Genomic DNA, 19,295 nt, shown 5'->3' on the forward strand with positions numbered 1-19,295 from the left:
TATAAAGTAATACTTGAATAAAAACACAAATAATTGAACTGAAATTGTCACATTCCTCAAAGAAGGCAAACACCTTTTCTAATCAAATACTAACTTTCTCATACATAGACATCTTTTTCATTTCTTGGTCATGCTAGAGTATCATGCTGTTACTGTATATCCATAAATTACTGTAAAACGCTGGAGCCAGGTCTTGACAAATAATACATTCTCTCAGTGATAAACAGTCATTTTGATATCTCAAATTAATAATGATGTCAGCAACAGCAACAAGCACATATAAAGGAAGCAATAGAAGAAAGTTATCTGGTAAAACATACTCAAAAAAGGGTTTAGAGTTACAAATTCAGATTGTGGGGTGGGATAAGGAAACAAGAAAACAGATCAGTAGACCACCTTCTAGGCTATTATTGCTTGGCTCACTACTATCCCTCTCAAATTGCAAACATAATATATAACCACACAGGTTAAGGACTATATTGCAAACCAAAACTACTACTCCCCAACTGCAACAAAAGGTAATGCCCTGATGACAAAAGAAAAGCAAGGGCAAAATCAGTACTAATTTCAATTCTCTCTATCAAAGTTGATGAGCAACTAGGGCCTAAAAATTAACACTTTTAGTGCTGAGAAAATTTCCAACATAAAGTGATTAAATTCATGGCTTCACCCACCACCCCATAGTTATGGAGGTGGAAGTGCCATCTTATCCAAATGCTATTAAAATTGCATTTTTAGGATAAAAGATATGTAGACGTTTTAAGGAAACAAACACCACAAACTTTTGAAAATGGTATGAAGATGAGTAGCAGTTGAGGTGATCAATATGATCTGAATCATAGATTCTATCGCAGTTGTGAAAATAGCACTAAGAACAAGCTTACCAGCCACCGTGTCTTGAGAAATAGTCATTATCCAGAGATATAGCAAGAGCAACAGCTACAGCTCTCTCTGACAGAGTCAGTGGACGGGCAACTTCCAACTCTTGTATCTGCCACCAAAGACACCACATATAAGATTAGAGAAATCAATAATATCATTAAAGGAAAATAATTCCTTTTTTGTTTCCTGATGTGGTACCATTGTAGCAGGGCCAGTCTTGGAGCCAGGTTCAGAACTCCCAAATCTAATCACGTACTGACCAGCATCAGTAAAGATCTGCATTCATCAAATTATAGTTCAAAATTAAATTTCCATACCCATAGTTAGTTCCTTTCGCAACCAAAATAAATCTAATAACTCAAACAAAAAATACAAATGCAAAACAAATGCAAATGATCCTTCACAAAAGACATAATATAACCCAGAAGGCTAGATAGACGTCTGTCAATGATAGAAAACAACATGGTCTAAGCCCACTCTGGTTTAAAGATCAGTAACAACTCATTATCTCATAGTAAGTTAAGGAAATTTGCATTATGTATCACACCTTAATTACACCATTACTTGATTAGATGTTTCAAAACAAGGTTAATTACTCATTTTGTAAGGCAATGCATACAAAATAACAATAGAAGGCTGATAAATTAATTATTGAAAATTTTAAAACGAATAATTAAAAGTAAGGGCCATCAAGAACTCTACATGTGAAGGGTACATACAGCCCTATGCTTTCTAAGGTAAAACATAAAACTTGTACATGTTAACAACACTTGTTTCTTTAAAAATTATTTCCAAAATTGAAATCATTCTTGCACTCAGAACCAGCTCATTATGCTCCATGTGATCTACATAAGGAAACTTATTATGCTCTATGTGATCTACATAAGGATGAAGGAAACTCACATTGTACTACAATTTCAAGTATTTGCTATCAACAGTGGTTTTGAGGAATATCGTTCCAATTCTTGTGTCTCATAATTACCGACATGAGTTACACAAATATTTGATAATCAGAATTTTGTGACGTGCATTATTAGTTAGTTTGAGTTTGAGTGTGCTTGGCGACAATGCCAAGATTTTATTTTTGATACTTTAAGCTGATCCGGTAGTCCTGGTTATTAGGCAGTAGTTGAGTCCAGTTGGTTGTTTGTTCCATTATTCGTTGCTATCTCTTAGGACTTGAATGTTGTGGTGCTACGGTGGTACCTAATTTCTAGCTTTGAATGTTGGTCAATCATGTAGAAGCAAGTACTAATCAATAAGGTTTATGCATTTTTATTATGTGAAAAAACTTGTGTTGTGGAGATCCAAAGTAGTCCACATTCTATCAAATTTGGAGACCTAGTTTCCCTTGAAGCAACCATAAATATTGGTGTACACAGTAAATTTGTTAACAATTAATATCTTGGATAATTTTCTACGCATATCTACAATTTAAAACATCAATAATGAATAAAAACTTCTACAAGGACTTATAGGTACAGACGATATATAATTCAAAAAGTTTTGAGTCAGCAAGTCCATAGTGGATTGGTAGACTAATAGAATATGAAGTTTAATCCAAAACCTTGGTTCACAAAAGAGAATAAAACTTAAGCATTAGACCATGAATCAAGTAAAATCCAAAACTTAGTTTTGAAAGAAGCGAACAAATTGTGCATTAGAATCAACTAAATAGCTTATATAATATCTTTGTAAAGCAGAAAAGAAACAACCTCAAAGCCAAAGCCCCTCCAGTCACGATCAATCTCAGCAAGCACTTTTCCATCAATATCTTTTAAAGTAAATGTCCAATTCCAGAAGCCAGGGTTTTCAACAACCGCAAACTGCTTATTCCTACAAATCAAATGACCTTAGGCTTGGAGGCATAAGATAGAAACAAAACAGAGTGCAATAACAGAAATTACAAGTGTAGACTGCAATGACATCTAGCTCAAATGGCGCCTCCACCCCTTTTAAGAGCAGGGTGAATCATGAGTTTAAGATCCATTGGGTACATGTGTAATTACCAATAAAAAACTGACCGAACAAAAAAAAATGTGACCTCAAGATGTGAGATTACATCATTAATACATTACTGGAACAGAGATAATACAAGGGAACATGTTTACCGTGTAGAAGCTTGTTGGTGCATACATACCCATAATCTCTTTTAATTAATAACTAATCACACAGGTGGCTATTATAAGTTCATAACTAGGACGGCACATATAATATCTATGAAGCACGGGTGCGTTTCGGGATTCGGGTGCGGGTGCGGGTGCGGGAGCGGGTGTGGGACTCGGCAATTTTTGAAAAAGTAGGGTGCGGGTGCGGCGGAGTGCAGCGATTAAAAAATTATTAAAAATATTTTTATTTATATTTTTAATATATTACTAAACATACTTTTTTCACATTATATAAATATATACCAAATTTAAGAGCAATGATAAATAATAACTAGAATACAGAGAATAGGAGAGAGCCTAGCTGAAGAGTGAAGGTAGAGAGTGGGAGAGAGGCGCAAGAAAAATGAAGAGGGAGAGGGTTGGGTCTTGGTTTTTTTTCCAAACGGTGTGTTTGAACCTTTTTTTTTCAGCCATACACACCTGTTGTTGTTTTTTTTTTTTTGAATTTCGGCCGGACCGATTTCACCCGATACGGACCGATTTGGGCCGAATCGGCGCAAATCGGCCCGATTTCGCGCGCGTCGGCCCGAATCGCGCCGAAAAAACTAATTTTTTAATGCCCGACGCGGCACGGACGCGCAGGCAACGGCATCACCTGCACGTCCCCGCGTCGGACGCGGGTGCGGCGGCCCAAACGCCGCACCCGTGCTTCCAAGTATAATATACAAGTGTAGAAAAATCAAGAATGTCAACCATTCCTCCCCCAGACCCCACACTTCCCTCTCAAAAAAAAAAAAAAAAGAAACAAAAACAACAACAATAGGAGTGTTTAGCAACTTGGTCAGAATTCTTTTAAAGTTAATATTTGTAGAACTAAAATGAAGAAGATGAAATTCCTCCTAATCTTATACTTGCCTATAGAAGTAACTAGCCATTGCTTTGGTAGCTACAAGTTAACATCACAGTTTTGAAAGACTAATGCTGCTTCCCTCAAGTCAAGGAAGCTATAAAATGGCATTTTAAAAGATGTTGATCAAATATATGTACAAATATCAGAAAATTTCTGCATAATGGCATTTTAACATGTTCCCACTCTAGATAAGCTACTAAACACATATTCTGCAAATACAGAAACAATGAAATTCCATGGTCGAATACCCAAAAATAGAATACTCCAATGATATCTAAAAAGTGTCAAAATATATTATTCTAATTGTAGGTAAATGGCCCTTCAGGAAGTACAAAATATAGCTTGTTATTGTAGTTATTAGAAGATTGATACAACTAAAATCATCAACCCACAATATCAGAATGTACTAAATTCTACCATTCATGGACAACAAAGCAGATACTTACTAAGCAAATTCACCTAAAATAATTTCCTGAGCCAGATGATCCACCATTCCACAACCATTTATCTTGTATCTCTACTTTAAGTATCTTTTGCAATGAAAGAAAGCACCTTAAATAAAAACTCTGGCTCCAAACTTCAATTGCAATGAAATATAAAGGCACTAACCTCAAATGAATAAAGAAATTAGCAAAGTAATTCAGAAAATAGTATTTACCCCAGGTACAAGTCATATATCCTCCTCCACAAATGCCATCGTCTGTGAACCACACCAATTTCCTAGATAGGAGCAGATTTTTGAAATCAGCAACAGTAAGATTAGCATTCAACATGCTAAAAACTATGTATAGTTGCAATAAAAAACAGCATAAATATCTAGCTGACATACCTTACCATCAATCTCTGCATATATTGAGCTGGTAATCCACCAAAAAGGCCTACGAACCTGAACATGGTAAAAAAAAAAGTTCAAGCGTAACCAGAAACATATTCAAACCATAAGAATCTAAATGCCTGATATGGTTCCGAAAGAATAATAAATCTCAAAAAAATCTCACCCTGAAGAGCTCATTACCCATGCCATCAGTTATATATGCAACAAAAGGGCGCCTTGTTCGTAGAAACTGCAAGAAAGGAAAACAAGTATTGGCAAGGAAAGATTCTAAAACATAAAATCAAATATCACAAGCAAGAAAGAAAATTAAACTAGTATTCCAAAACCCAAACACAGAATAGCTTTAAAGAACATCATGCATGTACTCTGTTATTCTTTTTTTTTTTATAATTATTTTATTATTTATATGTACTCTACTCTATAATTCATATTTAAATAATTTCCAGAATTAGTTAAAGGAAAGCCAAAGGAGTGTCAATGGTGCCAGCATGTTAACACAAAAAAGAGTTCTCTGGACTTGTCTACCCATGTCCCAAGTCAGGTGAAAGTTTTCTTGGTCAGTTCTATCTCTTTTGGTACTCGTGTAGTTCAGAAGAATTCTGATTACAGTTATCTAAAACAGCATGATGTAAAATTTTTCTAAATGCTGAACCTTCTTGTGCTGGGCTTTTTCAGGTTATAAAAATGTTGTTTGTTTCCGCTCACTTAGGCTCCTCCAACACCATCACACTCTTTTCTGTCACTACTTGACCTTTTCCGACTGCCATAGTTACCACTTACCACCAAAACTAACTTCTCCAATTCCACTTACAAGAAGCTGAAGGAACTTTACTTATTATGCCATCCCTATATTGCAACCACCCAGCACTACTGCTGCAGTCATTACCATTTGTTACTAGGCAAACCGACCCACCGCCACTCACCATTTTTTTTCCACCACCACCAACCTTTTCTCTCCAATCAATCAAGAAATGAAAGAAAAAAATTTCTAATGAATCTGAGGCAGTAACACATCTTGTTTTTCTTTATCGACGCATTACTTGACTTTCCAAAACATTTTTTTGATTTATCAGTCACCAAAAACATTATTATTTCAGGAAAACATAAAGAGTTATTGTTCTGTTTCCTAAAAGGTCCATTCCTGTTAATGCACAGTACGCCCATCCCATTAGAGGAACTGAAACCTGACCCCAAATTCAAAACACCCAAGCCAAGCACCCAAATAAAAGTCCTAAATCAAACAATTCCACCCCCCCCCCCCCCCCCCCCCCCCCCCCCCGCGTGCGAAAAAAGAAAAAAGTGAAACTGATTAACAACACCAATTAAAACTAAAGCATAATAGTCTTAAAAAGCATAGATGCCAAACCTAAAAACATAGGGACAACACCCATAAAAAAATGGGGGTGGGTCTCTATGATGTCTGTGGGTGGATCACTGATGCAGAATGTGCTTGCAAAAGAAGAAATAAAAGGAGAAAACAGAAAACCCAAGTATTGCACTGCTCAAAACTATTGCTAGGGCCTCTTTTTAATAGGCTTCAAGGAGTAAAACAATCCACAGTAACATTCCATAAAATCCTCAACAATATTAAAAACCAAATTCAAAATTCAAATGTAGGATCAGGCATCTCATCTCAAATAAGTAAAAAGTGAGATAATAAAATTAACAATGTCTTATTCCACATGATGAGATTGACATGGAAAAATACAAGGAAATCATCTTCCATGAAACATGTACACTTTCTGTTTTATTATGATATAATATTGAACTTTATTGATTTTCATGTTGATCTTAAAGGATGACATTAGAATCTTAACACATTATAGCATTATGGTTAATAAGAAGTTGGCACCAAATGTATTATATATATTGTGCACACAACAAAATGTTTAAAAATGAAGTGTAGTAGTAAAATCTACAGGCTGCAAAACAACAGAGTATCAGGAATATACCTGTCTGGCAAGGAGATTGCTCTGCTCACGAATAAAACCTACAGGCTGCAAAGCAACAGAGTATCAGGAAATGGGAAATCGTTCAAAGGGTAAAATAATAAGCGCATTTGTTTGAAAGATAATTGTGTGTGTAAAAACTTTAGGAGAATGAAAGGAGTTAGATTGATTACTCACTGACTGGGGGTAGCACACATCTACAATTGCATACCGGTTTTCCTACAGTTCCACCAAATAGAATTGAGAGTAAAGAATCTAAAGATACAAGTAAACAAGGAAAATAAACGTAAGAAGAAGAAAATTAAAAATGCTCAAAAGAGACAGAGGAAATAGGTTCTGCTATCAGAATGCAACAGTTGATTTTTCAAAATATTGATCCAATAAAATATTTTTTAATGGTGTAACACCAAAAGTTACACTTAATATTTTCCATTTGGAGTAATTGTTTTAGAGTAAGGATCAAGTTACAGCTATTAAAAGTCGTGTTCACAAACCGTGGTTACAAAACTCATTAAATGAAACCAGGGCCAGTTAAAGGTTCCAATTAAACACTACCTCATCAACCATCAGATCAAACATTTGGCTCTTGGCATCACACTACCAACACCCTAAACTTGGCTCAGGGTCTTGTGAATTATGTGAAACACAACACACCATAATTTTAGTTAGCTATGAGTGGATCTTGTCAGACCCATACCTATGTAAGACTTAAGGCCAACTATATAAGCACTAGGGGACCATCAAAGAAAATACAAATATGCAAGTTAATAGGTTGATCAACCACAATATAAGTAGCTATTGATCTTAAAACAGAAGATGAAATTAAATAAATCAGAGCACATATAATTTTAATAATAATTTTTTTATTTCCCAGTTAGAAGCTGTAGGGAACTACTCAGAGGAGTTAATCTGATGCTCTACTATAAAATATCAATATTCTTATCATTAATGCTTCAATCTAGTGCTTTATTTTAAAGCCAAAGGAAAAACAAATAAATCAATTAATAAAAGAGTAATATTTTGGCATCCTAAAAGTATCATACACAGTATTTACAAGATATGGGTTACTACATATGCTCCAAAATCAGCATCATGATGAACAAGAAAAAGATAATGATCGGTAAAATGAATTACCTGCTCAAAACCAAGCATAAGATTTGCCCACTCTATATCCCTAGTAATCAATAAATTGGACCTAGCAAGAAGGAGTGCAACCTGGGCCTAAATAAATCACAAAATACCAAGTGAGACATTATCCATATGTTACAGACAGTGGGTGAAAAAGATTAACTTTTATCATTAAGATCTTGCAAATAAATTCAAGGCAACCTCAACCTTTCTCATGTTTTTTCTCCCTTTGTTCTAACAGGGATATCTCTAACCTAATTTCTTACTTCACGCATGCACAACCAGTATTTCAATTTTAACAAAAATAGCAATAGTAAAATAGCAGCAAAAGCACAATGAGCAAGCTGATGTATTTGTTAACGATAATGACAGATGGAGCTACTGAACAATCACTGAAAAACAACTTAAATCATAATAAATCTACAGATTAATTCTAAAAATAACAAATTGACAGCAATAATAAATCCAACTCACCTCCTCTGGAGATTCTGGCTCCAGAAAAGCTGAGTCAGATTGGCTCAGAGGTGGTTGGTTCAAAACCGGTTTGCCCTTGCCCAAAAATTCCTGTTCTGCAAGAGGTGCCCCCGAATACCATCTTCCATATTGATGTTGGCTTTCATATGCTGTACCAGGAAATTTTCCATACTTAACCAATTTCTGCCTTCTTTTTCCCCTAGAATTTTTCATTTTCCTATCTGCAACCCAAAGCTGTACAAGAAAATCTCTGTCCAAGCGATTAGCATTTTCAACGCTGTGTCCATACTTACGAGACAAAGCTATCTTTCTCTGTGTCAACCAAGAGGCATTTCCTTCTAAACCACCAGGTAGCTTAAATCTCCAAACAAGATTTCTTGCCAGGACCAGCCTTTCTTGAAAACCTACAGCGGTACCCCACAAACCATCTTGCGACAATGATCTTGCTGGAAATGTCCCACTTTGAGATTGCAAGTACTGAAGGACTTGAACCTTCTCCGGGGTAAAAGCACCATTTTGATTTTGATTTGTAGTATGATACAATGATTCACTCCTTCCAACAGTTTTATTGGTGCTGGCAAGGCAACGCCAACCCTTTGTCCAATTCATCAAATAGAACTGTCACAGTGCCTGCAGACATTCAATTTGCTAATTGCTAAAACTCCATGGTTGCAGGAGGAAGAATGGAAAAGCACAGATTTTTAATATGAGGAATAAATAAACAAGATATATACCAGCTCAAAAAAAAAAAAAAATCTGGTGAAGATTTGATTTAAAGTTGTTGGGGATTCCACCTGCATATTTCACAGTTTTCTCACATTAATAGTAAAGAAAAGATAACAAACTAAAAGAACTTCAAAGACCAATATAAACAAATGGAATTAATATTACAAAAGAGCAAACCATCTCCAAACAATCAATACTCATGATACATAGATGTAAACAAATCATATCCCCACATCATCCAAATGCGTATCGATTCCGTGTTTCACAAGCTATATCATACATGAGCTTCTAATTCTATAAATTTAAAAATTGAGCACATTCCCATTTCCCAGTACCAAAAAACCACCCCCCCAATTTCACCACCAACAACAAAGAACATCCAAACTCCACAACACAAGAAGAGGAAACAGAACCAAAACACTTTTTTTTTTTCCCAGTACCTACATGATGATTGTGGTATTTGAGTTATTGTGAATCAATGCTTGTACAAATGAGCGTTTTTTCATTCTCTACTAATCCTATCAAATTTAATCACGCAACCCAGAATTACATTGATCTTATCTTCCACCAGCAGCCAAACACGGCATAAGAGTTCAAACTTATTTTTCTATTATTTGACTTTTACTTTACCGGTTTGTTTCCTCGGCAACCAAACATAGAATTTAAAACAAAAACGACAACGTCGGATATCGAAGTCGCGAAAAAATTAAAAAATCAAACATAAAAATCAAACCAAACGGGGTAATCAATCATATGACTCTATCACCTGTTAGTTACTACCTTTTTTTATTTTATTGAAACAGAAAATTAAAAAATAACAAATAAAAAAATTGTTTCCAGAAAACACATTTTTGTTTTCAAATGAGAGAGAGAGAGAGAGAGAGAGAGAGAAATAATATTAATTACTCACCAGTGAGCGAGCACCGAGCTGAACTGACCGGTCTTTCTTGAACTATCTATTTCTCTAACGATCGCTTTCAAAATCACAGGAGTAACTCTCTCTCTCTCTCTCTTTATTGCAAGCTTTGGAAATGCTAATTGGGTTGGGCTATCAGACAAACTATCCGACCCGGCCCATTTTGTTGGCTTATGATTGGTAAGAAATTTTTTACTTATGTGACTGGCCCAGCCTTTGCAAAATTGATTAAATATAAAAATATGTTAACTGTGTATATTTACAATTTTTTTTTAGCTTTTTATATCTTATTACTTGTTTCTTAAAAAAAAAAATCTTATTACTTACTTATTATCCTATATTTTTATATTAACCCACACATTACTATAGCAGACTTCTCTCTCCTCAAAAAGTATGACATTAGAGAAAAAAAAAAGAATGAATAATAGATATTTTATTAAAATATATTGTAGAATAGATAATTTAATATGGGTGTTTTAGAAAATTGATGGTGTAAAATAAATAAAAAAGTAAATTCTCATTATAAAATATATGCAAAATTTTACACAAATTGATGGGAATGCTTAATGATTGAGATTGGTTTGTTTGATTTTTTTTTTTTTTTCTTCATATAATTTCTCTTTATGAATACTAAATAGTGACCACCGTAAGCAATATCAATGCAATACAAAGACCCATATCTACATGGGCTTATCTTAATGCTTACATCTCCATCATGCAAAACATGCTTGGGCCTAATGTCATCTTCACTTTCAAAGATTGGGTTTTATATGAACGAAATTACTTTGTTTCACGGTTTGGGCTTTTCAACCCATAATATCTCTATACAATTTGGGTTTTACGACTCACGAGTCACGATTACTTTCGGCCTTTTTTATAACAGGTTAATGGATATTTAATTACGGGAGGTGTCTATTTCAATTTTCAAGCACCGAAATACACTTGTACACACAAATGCCATATGGCAAAATAAACAGGAAAATATGATAGAGTTAACTATTTCAATTTCAATAAACAAGTATAAGCATTCTTTATATTATCCAAGAATAAGCCAAAAAAAGGACCAAACATAAATAACATTGTATTTTTGCCTTAAAGGTGAATTTCTAATTTCCAAACTGAACTAAAATAATGTTTCTAAAACACGATTTTGATATAAAATAAATACTATTGAACTTTTACATTAGAGATATCCAAACCTTAACGGTTGTTTGGATGTTTGATATCCAAATTGATATGCAGAACAAAAGATTTCTAAATAACATTAATAAGATTTTATTTTTTATTTTCCTTAAAGATGGATATCTGATATCTAAACTCATATTTGAACTGAAATAGTTTTTTAAAGACACAATTTTGGTATAAAATAAATACTATTTGTATTTTTTTTCCTTAGAGATATCCAAACTTTAAAGGTTTAGATGTCTAATATCCAAACTAATGAGTAGAACCGAAATAATGTTTCTAAGACACAATTTCTGTATAACATGAATACTATTCGAAGAAGTCATTCCTATATTAAATATATCTAAACCTAAAAAGGTTTGAATGTCAAATATCCAACCTGATATGTAGAATTGATTTAGTATTTCAGAGACACGATTTTTGTCTAACATAAATAGTGCTGAATTTTTTCCTTAGAGAGATCCAAACCTTAAAGGTTTGGATGTCTGATATCCCAACTGGCAAGGGTGGAACTAGAATTTTATGAATGGGGGGAAAAATAATAACAGATATAACATTGACCAATTTTATAGTGTCATACAAGAAATATAAAGAGTTTGGGGGGCTAACCATAATTCTTTTGAAAGTTTTAGTTAAATTTAAGTGCTAAAAATCTTATATTTGAAAAGTTTGAGGGGGCCAACCATATATTTTTAGAAAAATTTAGGGGTATTTTATAAAATTGGAAAATTTTGGAGGGGTTATGCCCCCCCACTATTCTTAATGGGTCTGCCCCTGCTAACTGATATGTAAAACTAAAGACATGATTTTTGTATAACATGAATTCGATAAATTTTTGCCTTAATATTTAAACCTTAAAAATTGGATGTCTGATATCTAAATTCATATGTAAAACTGAAATTGTATTTTTAAGAAACGATTTCTTCATAACATGAATAGGATTGTATTTTTCTTCCCTTAAAGATGGATGTCTGATATCCAAACTCATATGTGAACTAAAATAATGTTTATAAGACATAATTTTAGTAATGCTTGACATGCCACAAGGGCGTGTGTGTGCCTTTTGTGGACAATATTGTGTGCATCAGACATTACACATTAATTACTTAACTTACTTACACCATCGTCACATAAAAGACTATCTAGCTCATCATCCGATCCCCTTGATGGAAATTTGGTATTGTGTAGGAATTTCGGCCAAGCATGGAGAGCACATGCCAATTTATTATAAGCAATATATTTCCTTGAAGGAACTCAACAACTATAGCAATTTCAACTAACCTAAAGGCATGTTTGATAGACTATAATAGGCATGGTAATGTAATAATTATTTCTATGGTTTAACTATTCTTTAATTTGGCTATGTTTTTATTATAAGGAATAGTCCTTCTTTATGAACTGTTATTCTTCAAAATGAGGAATAATTACTCCTCTTTAAAAGGGATGTATTAGCTATTCTTTAGTAAGTGCAATTGATGGGAACGACAAGAAGGGCTCATGGACGAGTATAATGCTACAGACGACCTATACTCCCCCATGACGAGAGAAACATTGCCACGTCACTGACGATGATACCAAAATGATTCAATGCCGGCAGTAATACCTCGAGCGGTTACGACACCAGCTGGGTAGACCGTTGGAAACACATTAAAGACCCATTACTCGGCCAGAAGCACCATTAAGCCAGGAATTAATGGCACAACGGCTAGACACCAAAAAAGGTATATAAAGCCTTTGCACCACCCACATAAGGGGGCAGAGAGAAAAAAACACAATTATATGAAAAACAAAGTGATTCCTTTATAAAACTCTATTTTCTTTTATGCTAACTTTGGCATCGGAGGTGTTGTGGCAGGCACCGCACCGGTGACCGAGTAAAGAAGCTTCTATCTTATTCGCAGGAGTGATACAATCATCACCTGGACGGGCTACCACCGACTGGCATTCATCTGGACGAACCCTCCTCAACTGACGATATTCTGCTTCATCAGTTTGGCGCCGTCTGTGGGAACGACGTTCTCGTACTACGATCCGAAAGCGCAATTCCTACCAACTTCAATATCCAGATGGAGTCCAACCAAGACTCAGCAGCCTTGGCTCAGCAAGTTCAAGCTCTTATGGCCACTGTGGAAGAGCTCACCAGACAGAATGAAGAAATGAGACAAAAACTTCAGCAGGAAGAGAACCGATCGAGAGCGGTCCAAGAAGACGAAGGAGATAGCCACGGGAGAACTGATCGGCGAAGGACCATCACTCCGGAGGAACAGCATTCTGATCTCCTCCAGGAAATGAGAAAGGAGATGAACGAGCTGAAAAATGCCATCAAGGAGAAGACGGACCGGAGCCTAGATAGGATGGTCAGGGCAACAGATTCACCCTTTACCATGGCAGTTTTAGAACGGCCAATACCAGCAAAGTTTCGGTTACCTCAGCTCGAACCCTTTGACGGACTCAAGGACCCCCAAGATCACCTTAATACCTTCAAGACGACACTGGGTCTTCAACAGCCCCCTGACAAGATAATGTGTCGTTCCTTCCCTACCACGCTAAAGGGGGCTGGTAGGGAATGGTTCACGAGGCTGCCCACCTCATCTATTGACAGCTTTGAACAGTTAAGTAGCGCCTTTCTACGCCATTTCGTCGGAGGGCAACGTCCTAAGAGACCCGCGGATCACCTGCTCACTATTAAGCAAGGGGAGAAGGAAACCTTGCGCTCGTACGTGAAGCGCTTCACTCAAGAGACCCTAGAAGTGGACGATGCAGACGACAAAGTATAGCTGACGACATTTAAGGCAGGGCTTAGGTCTCGGGAATTTGTCGTCTCGTTGGCAAAGAATCCGCCTCGGACGATGGCAGAGATGCTCTTGAAAGTGCAAAAATACATGAATGCCGAGGACGCGCTGGCAGCCATTATGGACGAGGGCAGGTCAAAAAAGGAGGGAAGGCACGAAAACGAACGTAGGGAGCAAAAGAGGGAGTGTGCAAACCGTCGGGGAAGTGACGTAGACAAACGAAAGGATGAAAAGACACCACGAACGGTAAAATTTACCCCTCTGATTATGCCTATTGACAAAATTTTGACACAGATCCAAGATCAACACTACCTTCAGTGGCCAAAGCCTTTACATTCATCTCCCAACGTGTGGGACAAGAACAAATACTGCCGATTCCACAAGAATCACGGCCATTACAAGGAGGATTGCCGAGACCTGAAAGGACAAATAGAAGAGTTGATATAGAAAGGAAAATTGCAGAAGTATGTAAAGAAGGGAAAACCCAGCAGGTTTAGAGATGAAGGCAAGGGCCAGTGCGAGTCTTCGTCAAAAAATGGGGTCAGCACTTCTCAACTACCACAAGACGTGATTGGAGAAATACACACGATTGCAGGAGGGTCGTGCAAGTCCCTCAAGAAAGCATACCAGAGGCAAGTGAATAGCGTCCATATGCAGCCCCCATTCAAGCAGAGATGAACAAACCATGACATCTCTTTCAACGAAGAAGATGCCCGAGGAGTAAGGCAGCCACACAACGACCCCCTAGTTATAACACTCACGATCGAGGGATTTAACACCAAGAGGATACTTATAGATAATGGCAGTTCTGCAGACATTATATACCTGCCAGCCTTCCAGCAGCTGAAACTTGATCCCAAGAGGCTGCGCCCCTTCGACTCCCCTCTCGTTAGCTTCAGCGGGGACAAGGTATACCCTAGGGGCATAGTAACACTAAAAGTCATAATAGGAACATACTTAAAGCAGCAAACACGTCAGTTGGACTTTCTGGTAGTAGACTGCCCGTCGGCATACAATGTAATCATTGGTAGACCTACGCTCAACCGGATGGAAGGCGGTCACGTCCACATATTGCTTAAAGGTGAAATTCCCAACTGAGGACGGTGTTGGCGAAGTTAAAGGAGATCAAGTCCTGGCTAGGGAATGCTACCAGGGTGTAGTGGCCATAAAGGAGAGTCACACATGGACGATAAAGAAGGAGAAAGAAGACAAAGCAGAGGCTTTGGAAGCCGTCGAGCTCGTTCAGGGGGAAACCGCAAAGATGACGAGGATAGGGACAGCACTAAGCCCCGAAATGAGAACGAAGCTCATTCAATTGCTCAGGAAAAACCAGGACGTCTTCGCATGGAGTCATGAGGATATGCCCGGCATATCACGACAAGTGATTCAGCACAAATTAAACATAGATCCCAAAAAAAAACCCATCCAACAGAGGCGTCGCGTCTTTGCCCCCGAACGAAGCCAGACGATTAACGACGAAGTTAACAAGTTATTGCAGGCAGACTTCATCAGGGAAGTGTATTATCCTGAGTGGGTTGCCAACGTCGTGCTGGTAAAGAAAGCAAACGGATAATGGAGAATGTGTGTAGATTTCACGGATCTAAACAAGGCATGCCCAAAGGATAGTTTGCCCTTGACTAGGATAGACCAGCTGGTGGATTCCACGGCCGGACATAAAATCCTGACGTTTATGGATGCCTTTTCAGGATACAACCAAATAAAGATGGCTGAGGAAGATCAAGAAAAAACCGCCTTCATCACGAGCCAGGGGCTCTATTGCTATAAGGTAATGCCTTTTGGACTGAAGAACGCGGGGGCAACGTACCAAAGATTAGTAGACAAAATGTTCAGCAAGCAAATCGGCAAAAACATGGAGGTATATGTGGACGACATGCTCGTCAAGAGCAAAAAGGAACTAGCACACCTGGAAAACTTGGAAGAAACATTTAACACCCTCAGGAGATATCAGATGAAGTTGAATCCCAGCAAGTGTGTTTTCGGGGTAGCATCAGGGAAATTCTTGGGATTCATGGTGTCCCAAAGAGGGATAGAGGCAAATTCGGAAAAGGTACAAGCAATACTAGACATGACGTCACCGAAGTCCGTCAAAGATGTCCAGAAGCTCACGGGGTGGATCGCTGCACTGAATAGGTTCGTCTCCAAAGCAACGGACAAATGCCTCCCCTTTTTTAAGACGTTGAAGCAAGCTTTCGCCTGGACTGACGAATGCGAAGCTGCGTTTCGAGAGCTCAAACGCTACCTAAGCAATCCACCCCTACTAAGTCCGTCAAAGGAAGGGGAAAGCCTCTACCTATACCTGGCAGCGTCAGCCACAGCTGTCAACGCGGCCCTGATCAGAGAAAAAGACAAGAAATAGCTGCCAGTTTATTACATAAGCCAAGACCTCTAGGGAGCAGAAGCCAAGTACCCCAGGATTGAAAAAATTGCATTCGCTTTAATAGTAGCTTCACAAAAGCTACGACCATACTTCGAAGCACACCCAATATTAGTAATGACGGACCAACTGATCGGGAAATCCATGAACAAGCCAGAGGCAGCCGGGAGAATGGTTCAATGGGTAGTGGAACTTAGCCAGTTTGACATCGAGTACCTTCCCAGAACTGCCATCAAAGCCCAAGCTTTAGCAGATTTCATTGTCGAGTTCACCCCTAACGACGATGACAATGGCGAAGATGCTACAGAACAATGGACGATCCAGACTGACGGATCCTCAACCCAAAAAAGGGGGGGAGTAGGGATCGTTATAACAACTCCTGACGGAGAAAAACTCAGATATGGGGTTCGACTTAAGTTCCCAGCCACCAATAACGAAGCAGAGTACGAAGGAATATTAACAGGGATGAGACTAGGGAAGGCAATCGGAGCAAAAAACCTGGTCGTCCAAAGTGACTCGAAGCTAGTAATAGCACAAATCAGAGAAGAGTACGAAGCAAAGGAGGAATGAATGCAAAAATACCTCAAGATAGCAAAGCATTTGGCCCGGGAATTTGACAAACTGGAGTTCGTGCAGATCCCAAGAGGCTAGAATGTGGAAGCAGACGAGATTGCGAAAATAGCCTCGTCAGAAGATGAACCAGCATGCGCGGAGCTGACCATGGAAATACAAGAACGCCCCAGTATCGAAGAAATCTCGATATTCGCAATCCAGAGAATAAATAGCTGGATGGCGCCAATCATATCATTCCTCCAAGACGGGCACCTCCCCCGGGACCCCAAAGACGCCAGGAAAATCAAGCAGAGAGCAACCAGATTCACCATTATGAATGACCGACTATACAAAAGAGGTTATTCCCTAGCATACTTGAAGTGTGTCGACGAGGACGAAGCCAGGTACATCTTAGAAGAAATACACGAAGGTGTGTGTGGGAACCACGCTGGCCCCAGATCCCTGGCGAGCAAAGTCATCCGAACAGGTTATTTCTAGCCAACTGTCCAAGCGGACGCAGCGCAACTCGTCAAAAATTGCGACAAGTGTCAGAGATTTGGGAACGTCTAACGACTCCCAGCGGAGAAATTGACGACCATATCATCCCCGTGGCCATTTGCACAATGGGGAATTGACATCGTCGGACCATTACCCCCGGGAAAAGGACAGGTAAGATTCCTACTCGTTGCAATTGATTACTTTACAAAGTGGGTCGAAGCCGAGGCAACGGCATCTATCACCGAAGCACGAATCCGAAGCTTCGTGTGGAAAAGTATCATCTGCAGGTTCGGGATACCACGGACGATTGTCACGGACAATGGGTAGCAATTTGATAACCAAGGCTTCAGAGATTTCTGCTCCGGCCTCGGCATCAAAAATCAGTTCTCATCCCCTGGGCATCCACAGGCGAATGGGCAAACAGAAGTAACGAATCGGACATTGCTCCAGATAATCAAAACCAAGCTGGACGACGCGAAGGGTGCCTGGCCGGAAGAATTACCCAACGTGTTATGGGCCTACAGAACCACTGCGAGAACTCCGACAGGCGAAACCCCATTTAGGCTTACATATGGCACTGAAGCAGTAATCCCGGTCGAAGTGGGAGTAACCAGCATCAGACGAGAAGCATTCCACGACGAAAACAATGACCAACAGTTACGAGTAAACCTGGACTGCCTGGACGAGGTAAGAGACAGAGCCTCGGACAGGATGGTGCAATACCAGAAGAAAATGACCGAGTACTACAATAGAAGAGTGAGGCTCAGGCGACTCCACATTGGCGACCTCGTCTTGCGGAAGGTGACGACAGCAACTAGAAACTCCACCCAAGGAAAGCTCGGCCTCACATGGGAAGGACCGTACCGAGTCACTCATTACTCCAGGTAAGGCAGTTATCACCTGGAAACCTTGGACGGGAAAGTGCTTCCTCGACCATGGAACATTGAGCATCTAAAGAAGTACCATCAAAAGGTGTAACAAGCTAATGTATTCACTTTTCTGAAATTAATAAAAGCATTACCTACCCAATACAATCGTGCTAACAGACCAGTCCACATTACTGACGAGACACAAAGAATGTCTCCCAAAAATCTAAGTAATAAAATTCCGCCTCGACGGATGTATATTACTGACGAGACACAAAGAATGTCTCCCAAAAATCTAAGTAATAAAATTCCGCATCGACGGATGTATATTACTGACGAGACACAAAGAATGTCTCCCAGAAATCTAAGTAATAAAATTCCGCATCGACGGATGTACATTACTGACGAGACACAAAGAATGTCTCCCAAAAATCTAAGTAATTAAATTTCGCATCGACGGATGTACATTATTGACGAGACACAAAGAATGTCTCCAAAAAATCTCTAAGTAATGAGATCCTGCACCGATGGATGTGCATCACTGACGAGACAGAAAGATTGTCCCAAAAAGTCTAAGTGAAAGGATTCCGTAATAATGGATGTATATTACTGATTAAGTGATTGCTCTAAATAAAGGCAACAAAACATGTAGTATCCTCAAAGTATGAATAAAATTAAAGATAACAAAGCAAGTAGCTACGAAACCAAGAGCAGTAAGCGATTACTTTGAAACGAAAGTAGCATTCTCAAAATACGAATAAAATTGTTCTCAAATTAAAGCCCAAAATACAAAGGGCACACACAAAAAAAAAAAAAAACAGAAATTATAACAAGTTTCATTCGTCGTCTCTTTCATCAACAGGAGGAACTTCCACTGGGGCATTAGCATCAGGAACCGATTGCTGCGCGGCCTCGTCAGTAGACATCTCTTTATCCACCTCCTCCATGTCCAGCGTCTCCAAGTTTACTCCAGAGGGGTGCTTGATCAGGTATCTTCGCAGCAGCTCGAATCCCTTGAAGTACCAGCTGAAGAGGACAGAGTTGTACTCTTCAGTTTGTTGGAAGCCCTCTATGGCCCT

The 19,295-nt window shown here is 38.5% G+C and overlaps 2 protein-coding genes across 7 annotated transcripts; one reads left to right on the plus strand and one right to left on the minus strand.

Moving 5' to 3' along the window:
* On the minus strand, window positions 1–10,018 carry LOC142619780 (altered inheritance rate of mitochondria protein 25-like). 6 transcript variants are annotated; one of them, XM_075793061.1, is made up of 13 exons: window positions 9,923–10,018; window positions 9,021–9,080; window positions 8,287–8,916; window positions 7,819–7,905; window positions 6,862–6,903; window positions 6,688–6,732; window positions 4,899–4,964; window positions 4,730–4,786; window positions 4,559–4,620; window positions 2,598–2,718; window positions 1,081–1,158; window positions 885–991; window positions 1–526 (listed from the first exon to the last, which is right to left on the minus strand). In XM_075793061.1, exons 3-13 carry the CDS (start codon window positions 8,893–8,895, stop codon window positions 496–498), a joined length of 1,305 nt encoding a protein of 434 aa, XP_075649176.1. In that variant the 5' UTR covers window positions 8,896–8,916; window positions 9,021–9,080; window positions 9,923–10,018; the 3' UTR covers window positions 1–495. The 6 variants fall into 6 exon arrangements, with proteins under 6 accessions (XP_075649176.1, XP_075649178.1, XP_075649177.1 ...); XM_075793063.1 differs by lacking the exon at window positions 9,923–10,018 and adding an exon at window positions 9,457–9,670; XM_075793062.1 differs by lacking the exon at window positions 9,923–10,018 and adding an exon at window positions 9,453–9,670.
* A 6,399-nt stretch (window positions 10,019–16,417) lies between these two features.
* On the plus strand, window positions 16,418–16,870 carry LOC142620376 (uncharacterized). Its single transcript, XM_075793751.1, has one exon. The coding sequence runs from the start codon at window positions 16,418–16,420 to the stop codon at window positions 16,868–16,870; it is 453 nt and encodes a 150-aa protein (XP_075649866.1).
* The last annotated feature ends 2,425 nt before the right edge of the window (window positions 16,871–19,295 follow it).

Source organism: Castanea sativa, chromosome 12, assembly GCF_040712315.1.
Source record: "Castanea sativa cultivar Marrone di Chiusa Pesio chromosome 12, ASM4071231v1".
NCBI classification, from domain to species: domain Eukaryota; kingdom Viridiplantae; phylum Streptophyta; class Magnoliopsida; order Fagales; family Fagaceae; genus Castanea; species Castanea sativa.